This window comes from Raphanus sativus, chromosome 2, assembly GCF_000801105.2.
Source record: "Raphanus sativus cultivar WK10039 chromosome 2, ASM80110v3, whole genome shotgun sequence".
NCBI classification, from domain to species: domain Eukaryota; kingdom Viridiplantae; phylum Streptophyta; class Magnoliopsida; order Brassicales; family Brassicaceae; genus Raphanus; species Raphanus sativus.
The window spans coordinates 12,896,543-12,905,995 of NC_079512.1; the positions used below are offsets into that span (position 1 = coordinate 12,896,543).

The 9,453-nt window shown below is 32.4% G+C and overlaps 1 protein-coding gene across 1 annotated transcript; it reads right to left on the bottom strand.

The window, feature by feature from the left end:
- Nucleotides 1-2,371: 2,371 nt before the first annotated feature.
- Nucleotides 2,372-4,099, bottom strand: LOC108819459 (UDP-glycosyltransferase 72B1-like). Its single transcript, XM_018592505.2, has one exon. It carries the CDS (start codon nt 3,998-4,000, stop codon nt 2,549-2,551), a length of 1,452 nt encoding a protein of 483 aa, XP_018448007.2. The 5' UTR covers nt 4,001-4,099; the 3' UTR covers nt 2,372-2,548.
- Between the last annotated feature and the right edge of the window lie 5,354 nt (nt 4,100-9,453).

The following is a 9,453-nucleotide window of genomic DNA, read 5'->3' on the forward strand; positions in this document are numbered from 1 at the left end:
AGTGTTTTACATACATAATGTAACACATGCTTAAAAAATCGGCGATTTATTTCCGCATACACCCCGCTTTTGTCATTAGGCGCTAGGCCCGACCCGAGCGCCCGACTAACGCCTAGCGTAGTTTTGAACATAGGTCCTTTCTAGTTAAAAGTCCTAGTAATAAATGCTAGAACTGATCATGTATTGCAAATGCCTAGTCTCACTTGTCATAGTGCTAGAAATGCATCTAAACCTTTGATAGTTGATTCTGGTGCATCTCATCATATGATTAGTGATACAAGTTTGATTAAAGATATAGAACATGCCCATGGTCATGTAATGATTGCAAATGGAGATAAAATCCCAATAAAGGGAGTAGGAAACTTGAAATTGTTTGATAAGCATACTAAAGCTTTCTATATGCCTGAATTCACCTCAAATTTACTATATGTTAAGAAGTGCACTACTGATTTACATTGAAATGTTATCTTTAGTCTTAATGATGTGAAGTTTCAGGATATTGAGAGCAGTATACTGATTGGAAAAGGAGGCATAAGAGGAGATCTCTATATGCTTGAAGACTTAGCTCCTATTTCTGATTATAGTTGCTCATTTACTTTTGCTTCTAGTTTGAATAAAAATGCATTGTGGCATGCTAGACTAGGTCATCCTCATGGTAGAGCTTTAAACTTAATGTTACGAGGTGTTGTTTTTGAAAATAAGATTGCGAAGCTTGCATTTTAGGCAAGTATTGTAAGACTGTTTTTAAAAATTCATCTACTGTCTATGAAAAGTGCTTTGATTTAATTCATACTGATGTTTGGACTGCACCTTGTTTATCTAGAGAAAATCATAAGTACTTTGTCACATTCATAGATGAAAAATCGAAATACACCTGGTTAACAATGATTCCATCAAAAGATAGGGTGCTAGATGCATTTAAGAATTTTCAAGCATATGTGACTAACCATTATCTTGCTAAGATTAAAATTTTGAAATCAGATAATGGAGGGGAGTACACAAGACATGCTTTCAGATATCATCTAGCTCACCATGGGATTCTTCATCAAACTAGCTGTCCATACACTCTTCAACAAAATGGTATAGCTGAGAGAAAGAATAGACATCTTATGGAGGTTGCTAGGTCTATGATGTTTCAAGCAAATGTCCCCAAGAGATATTGGAGTGATGCTGTGGCTACAGCTTGTTACTTGATCAACCGTATACCTACAAGAGTACTGGATGGAAAGTCACCATTTGATGTGCTGAACAAGCGCAAGCCATCAGTTGATCGTTTGAGAGTATTTGGGTGCCTTTGCTATGTGCTTGTTCCTAGAGAGATGAGAAATAAGCTGGAGGCAAGAAGTGTCAAGGCTATCTTCATAGGATGCTCACCTACTCAAAAGGGCCACAAATGTTATGATCTGGAAGCTAGAAGAGTCATCATCTCCCGTGATGTGAAGTTCATTGAAGCTAGAGGGTATTATGAGGGAAATAATCAAGAAGGCTTGAGGGATCTCACATCTGATAAAGCAGGAGTATTGCGGTTGATTCTAGAGGGTCTAGGAATCAACATGTCCCAAAATTTGAACTCTTGTAGTAGAGAACAATCAAGGAGTGTCCCAGCACCAAGAGAAGCTGTATCAACCCCTCACCTTGACCATGAGGGGGGAAATACTAATATTATTTGTTTAAGAATCTTAGAGAGTTTTTTTTATTGATAAGTAAAGAGATTAAATAAGTGTTTACAACTGAAACAAACGGTTGTATTACAAACTATTTCTACGAAGCGGATCTTGATTGCACAATGCATGTACTGTAAAGTGTAAAGATGACACCACAATAGTACTGTAGAAAGTAAACCGAGAGACAAAACAATACAAACAAACACCAATGCTTTATTAGAATCTCCTTAAATAATATATTACAAGCTCTGCTTAATTCATTTTTTACACGTCTAATGTTATCACCCTAACACAAGCTACTGAAAGATTCCTAAGATACCCGCTTATGTCTCTGTACCGTCAAATACTTCAGCTACTGCTTTTGCACGACCCGGAACACTTTCAAGAGCTTCTCTCTCTTTATAAGATCAGACTCGGTGTTTCTGTGTCTCTACAGATAACCCATAGGTATCTTATATTAGTCTCCACGTTTCTGAAACCCTAGTCTCCAAGGAACTCACAATATGGACATGTTCCATAACATTAAGTGTAACTTTCATTTTCTTGGAATGCACTTATTCCTCTTTTATTTAGTCATAAATTTGCTCATCGAGTTTATTTCTCTTTGTCTTTTCTCCAAGATACATGCTTGTTCTTCAAGTTCACACGACTCCAGCTCAGCATCTTGACTGCTTCAGCAACTATGTCAGTGACTACTTTAGGACATCTTACATCAACATATACAACTTTAGTTGCCAATAAATCAAAAACAAAAATCATATACAAATAAAGTTGATAACATAAAAGCAGAAAAAAAGAAACATTCGTTCACAAACACATTTTGCACATACCGCACTGTTTGATTATACAAATCATCATCATATGATAGACGCATACATATATATTCAGTGGTTGTCATTTTGCTCTAGCTTTCTTTGGTGGGCTCTCCACTTTAATGTCACAAGATTAAGTGCCTTTGTAGAAGACCCATCATCATTCAGCACCAGACTAGCTCCTTCCTTCACTTCCTTAATCTTGTTCCTCATACTTTTACCTTCTTCACCTTCCATTAATTCCTTAACCACTCTAGCCACCTCTTCTCTTCTCACCATCCCATCCTCCCCTGCATGCGCCCTAAGCGCAACATGGATATCTTCTACCAACAAAACCGCATTCATCCTCTGCTCAGCGTATAATGGCCATGCTATGAGTGGAACGCCACTTACTATACTTTCTAGAGTTGAGTTCCATCCACAATGAGTTAAGAACCCTCCAGTAGATGGATGTGCTAGAATTTGGGCTTGTGGAGCCCATGAAGGGATCACAAAACTTTTACCTTTAGTCCGTTCTAAAAATCCTAGTGGTAAAAATGTTAATGGATCATTTTGGCTATGCGGATTGAAAAACGAAGCATCAGCGATTTGACTTGGACTCCGTATGACCCAAAGAAACCGCTGATCGCTGTCTGCAAGACCATGAGCGAGCTCATCGAACTGCTCGCATGTGAGTGCACCACCACTACCAAACGACACAAACAAAACCGAACCGAGCGGTTGGTTATCTAACCACTTTAAACATTCGGACTCTTCTTGGATCCCGCAACTACTCTCTTGCTTACCACCAATGTTAACCAACGGTCCAATTGGATAAACCGGTGGTTTATCAAGACCCGGTTCCTGCAAAGCCTTTATAGCATTTGGCTCTAGCTCAAGAAAAGTATTCACAAGAATTCCTTCGGCTTCTTTGTACCTCTTGGTGTTGTGGAGAAGCCATTTGTACGCGTCATCGTTCCAGTCTTGAGCCGGATCAAGAACATCTTTCCCGGAGACCGGTACACACCCGGGGAGATTAACCAGTTCAGTTAATTCGCTGAACGGACACGATATCGTTTCATTAAGTTTAGGGAAATGAAGAAAAAACGACAAGACGTTTGCCGTTGTCGGGAAGAAAATATAGGGCAACACGTTGAACTCGGTGGCGACGTCAAAAGCGTCTGTACCAAATAGGTCAACGAAGAGCGCCGTCGGCAAACGACCTTTCGCCGCGAACGAGTCAAAGACTCTCCGGAGTTCCGGGTTCGAACGAGTCACGGTGAGGGAGATCCGAGTTTCGATGCGAGTCGTCTGAGGGAGGTCCGTGAGGTCGGCGGGAGGGAGAAAGACGGAGGAGATAGAAGAAGGAAGAGAGTCAAGGACAGTTCTCTGAGCTTTTGTCGGTGGACCATCACCGACGACGACAAAGGTTATGGTTACGCAGTGGCGGAGAACGAGTCGTTTAGCAAATTGGACGAGTGGGATGAGGTGACCCATTCCAGGGCTCGGAATGATCGCAACGTGAGGCGCTTTTGATTCCTCCATTGATGCAAAGTTTCAAGAATGTATTTTCTTTTCTTTGGTTCTTTACTTCTGTAGTAGTAGTTTTAAAATTTTTAAACTTTTCTTTCTTTATTTATTTCTTTCTGTAATTGATTAGGTATTGAGTAATGGCTTTATATAGAGAGCTCGTGTAGGTATCATCAACTGGAAAAAAATAGATTATCTTCTATTTATTTATTTTTAGCGTTTGTAGAATGTTTCGTTGTTGCGGCCATGATCTACTATAAATTATTTGGCCGATAGTTAGAAGGAAAATGGTGAACTAAAAATTGTTAATTTTCATGTATATAAGGTTTTTGCATATTTAGTAGATTTATAAGTTAATTTATAAATGATTTCTTCAAAAAAGCTACTACTGTCTATTTTATCTTTATACTTTTTTTGTTTAGATTTCAGTTTCTAACTTTATTTGTATTGATTTATTCTAGATTAAATTTCTGTTTTGTTATAAAAACTCTGATATTAATATATTAATTTCCTGGAAAATATATAGAATATATTTTTTAGTTATCAAAATTCTCATAATCTTTGTGAAACCATTGCAAGTCTGCAAAACCACCAAAATAAGTGATTGTATCAAAAACATAACATGTTCAATTATGGGAGGATGGTTGGAAATTTGTTGAAAATCTGTGACGACTAGCCTTTTGTGATTGTGGGTCAAAATAAGTGTGCGTGTGAAATGCCTTGGGAGGTCGGGTGAGATGTGATGACATGCACACGTAATGCTTCTGCAATGATTTTCCTCCTTTTTTCCACGAGTATGATTTATTTTATTTTTCTTTTGCTCCTATTTTTTCATTATTGTTTGCTTTTAATATCCTCTGCAATTGTGTTCTCCTCTTTGCCAAACATTTATTCTACACTTCTTCAAATATTCTGGGACATCGTGGCGACGATTAAAAGGCATATTAATCATTCATTGGACTAGGACTTTAGCGTGTTTTTGAGTGAAAAAGGTGAAAGTGGGAATTATCTCAAAGTCCTAAATTGTACTCCCATAATGCTTTAGAAAAAATACTGTTTCAAATTATATGATATATTGGAAACTGGTGGTAGCGGCTTAGTAGCGCTTGAGGGAAATTAAAAGCCCAATACGGCGAGTCCGGGTTCAAATCCCATCGGTCACCCGGATATGTGCTATTATTTTCGGCTCATTTGAATGCCCAGGAGAGGGTCTATCCGTGGACTGTACCTCTATCGGGGGTTAGGTCTCTGTCTTTAATAGACCTGGGTTTAACCCTTTTATTTTAAAAAAAAAATTACATGATATAAATTCTTACTGTTATACTATATAAATCTATATATTGCGCAGTTCGATTTCTATTGGTTGAATTGTGGTTAGTTAGATAATTAATAAAACTTTATTTTAAAAATGTATAAACTACAGATTCCTTTAATATGTGTGCATCAACAAGTTACATTGAGTACCACTGCTATTTGCATAAGATTTATTTTTATTTGTATTTTTGGGTATTATAATTTGTTTAATATATGAATTATATTCACCTCAATTTAGGCAGATTTTATCCAGATCTGAACCATTTGCTAAAATTGTTAAGATTCTTAGAAACATGTGTATCATTTGCATTAATTTAGGTAGGTTATAGGCCTGGAATTAAAATCCGGATCCGCGATCCGATTCGGTATCCAGTCCGATCTGATCTAAAAAAGGATATCCGGGGAGCCCGGATCCGGATTCAGGTATGTTTTTACGGATCCGCGGGATTCGGATACGGATCCGGGTAATGAAATTTTAGGTCCGGATACCCGGATCCGGACCTATTGTATATTTAAAATATTTAAAATATAATTATATTTATATATGTACATCATATATAATTTATATATAAAATAACTAAATTTTAATTTTATTAAATTTTAATAATTTTTCAATTTTATTTCTTTTTAAATAATTTTAAATAGACTAAATAAATGGTTAATTAGTTAAACTTTAATTTAATTTAATTTTTTAAAATGTTCGGATCCGGGTATCCGCGGGTATTCGGATTTTAGTTTGGATATCCGAACCTCGGATACCCGGAAGGCACGAATCCGGATCCGGGCAGTAACTTTAAAGATCCGACGGGTCCAAATCCGGATCCGGGTATCCTAATATACCCCGGATACCCGGTCCGTCCCACCCCTAGGTTATTCGATATATAACAAATCTGCATAGATCCTAACCATTTTAGAAAAGATGATATCAGTATACTGACTAAAATTTGAGCATATTCTATTTGTATGAAAATCTAGTATTTCCAAATTTCAAAATTTTACAGCTATTAGTTACCAAATATAACCTAATTGTTTTTTGTATTTAGATTAAAATCTCAGTATATGAATTTCTGAAATTATAATTTAAAAATGTATCTATATTATTAAAACTGAACTACAAATTAAGTTTGTTTGGAAACATGAATAGCAGTTTTTCTTAAATGTTTTTTTTTGGAAATACGGATAACAGTTTAAAAAAATAGGTTTGTTTGTAAACATGAATAACCGTTTTTAAAAAATGTTTGGTTGGAAATATGGATAACAATTTTTAAAAAGACATTTGTTTGTAAACATGAATAGCAGTATAAAAATATAATGTTATTTAGAAACATGTATAACAGTTTATTAAGGAAAACAAAGAATGGGTTTATGTTAATAATAAAAATTGAAAATCTATTATATTATGAAAAACAATCTATTTGAGTCAGCTTTAAAATATAAAAAATGAACTTATCTAAAAACATTTTTTGTCTAAAATAATCATAAAATAAAATTTAAAATTTATATACATGTTTGAAATCAAAATAATAAATTAAAGTTTATTAATATCAAAAACTGATTTAAAATATGCATATATTAAAAAAAAAAAAATTACTAAATATTTTTCCAATAACCATTATTAAAAAATGTTTTCAATATATATAAGAAAAATACAATAAAATCATACACCAACTTAAATTATCGTTTTTATATTTCACATTAAATTTTAAAAATATTATATATAAATATTTATATGATGGTACATATAAAATACTATTAATTATATGATTACTTATATGAAGGTACAAATGAAATACAATTAGTTATACGATGACATATATATATATATACATATATATATATATATATATATATATATATATATATATATATATATATATATATATATATATATATATATGACATATAATAGTGATTAGGGGTGGGCTTTCGGTATCCATTCAGGTTCGGTTCGAATCTGTTTAGGTTTCGGGTTTCCGGGGACAAATATTTCAGCCTTATCATTCAGATATTTCTAAATTTTGGTTCGAATTCTACTCGGATCTTTGCGGGTTCGTTTCAGGTTTGATAACAATTAGAATTATCTTTAAAATTTTAAAATTCATTATATACTTTAAATTTTCCAAAATCCATAAACAAAATAATATACTACATATAAATTTGAATAACATATGTCAGAATACCTAAAATTAACATATAAATTGGTTATATTTAAATATTTGGATCGGAATCAATAATTATTTTAAGTATTTTTAGTGTTTTGAGTATACTTTAACTATTTTAGAAATTTATCTTTGACTATTTGTACATATTTTCAAGTATTTAAACCAACTTAAAAGTATCATATATATTCTGGATGTTTTTATATACATTAAATCTAAAAATAATTAATATATATAAGTATATAAATCTTTTTCAGATAAATTTGGGTATCTGAAATACTTCGGTTCGGATCCGGTCTCGGTTCTCTAAATATCAAAATTTTGAATAATTTGGATATTTAATCAATTTTGGTTTGTGTTTGGTACTGCTCTTCTGGATTGGGATCGGTTATTTCTTCAGATTTAGTTTTTTTTATCCGGTCATAATATTTGACATGAAAAATAATTAGCAACATATTCTTAAAAATACATCTGCGCGGGCAGGTAGATCAAATCTAGTATATTCTTATGAAAGCATACTAACTTTGCCAAAGAAAACACTATATAAGATAGTTATGAAACCTAACACTGTACATAAACATAATGCTATACAATGGGTGGTAACATGCGCCTTGCGCATGATGAATTAACTAAAGAAAATTATAACGTTTAATTTAATAGATATTAGAAAGTTAAAAGTCATAGTCGAATGAAGGTTACGTGTTAGATATGTAACTTAGCTTCAAGGCAGAGATGAAACCGATATCACTCATAGTCTGTGTGTGTTTTGAAGTTTATAAATTGTGATATGGTAGATAAAAATTTACTCCGATATAAAATTTACTCCGGCAGAAACAAATTTAGGGTATAATAATTGAATCAATCAATATATTGCATCGTGATAGTAATGACAAAAAATCCCTACAATTTTGTGTATAAATTTTTATTGGTCATGAGAATTTAAATAAATTAATAATAATTTTCCTATATTTTCCGAAACCATAATGGCTTATGAAGATTGTGTATATCAGTTTCCTATTTTATGGTATTGAATAAATTACTTATATGATATATATATATATATATAGTAATAAATAATAGAATTTAGGCCACAATAATTGAATCAATCAATTATATTAATTGCGAATATCTATTTATGTATATATCAATTACATTAATTCAGGCCACAATAATTGTTATATCAGTTTCCTATTTTTGGCTATTGCATAAATTACTTAAATGATATATATATATATAGGATTTCGGCCACAATAATTGAATCAATCAATTATATTACATTGCGAGATTAATGACAAACAAATCCTTACAATTACCTATGTAATTTCTAACTGATTATAAGAATTTAAGTAAATTAGTAGTAAATTTCGTATATTAACCGAAACCAGAATGCATTATAAAGATTGCGTATACTAGTTTCCAATTTTTTGGCTACCGCATAAATTACGGTGAAGCTTAAAATTAGCAGAAGGAATCAAGTAAATATATAAAAATATCAAAATCCAATAATATTATTTTCCTATATTTACTTCGTCATTTTTGCTAATTTTTACGTTTAATTGATTTATTAATCATGATATTTGACTATAAACTTATCTATTTTGAATTTTTCAAATTGACTCATAATTTGTCTATAACCATTTATGATGATTTCCTAATTACAAATTTAATATGCTTAAATTAAGAGATTGATTGAGTCTTTATATGAATTTTCCTTTTTGAATGAAATTGGAGAATAAGTCTCTATTTTGTGGAAACATATTCTAACCAAAACGATTATATCCCCTTTGTACGATATATATCATGAAACAATACGACATATATCATGAAACAAATAATATTGTTCAGTTTTCAAGGATTGTGATATATATCATGAAACAATACGACATATATCATGAAACAAATAATATTGTTCAGTTTTCAAGGATTGTGACGTATCTAATAAAATCAAATAAAACCAATAATATATTAAGCGGAATAAATGATATGTATATATAA

Bases quoted from the DNA above. Each gene is read 5' to 3' on its own strand.
- LOC108819459 (XM_018592505.2), bottom strand. From the start codon at position 4,000: ATGGAGGAATCAAAAGCGCCTCACGTTGCGATCATTCCGAGCCCTGGA.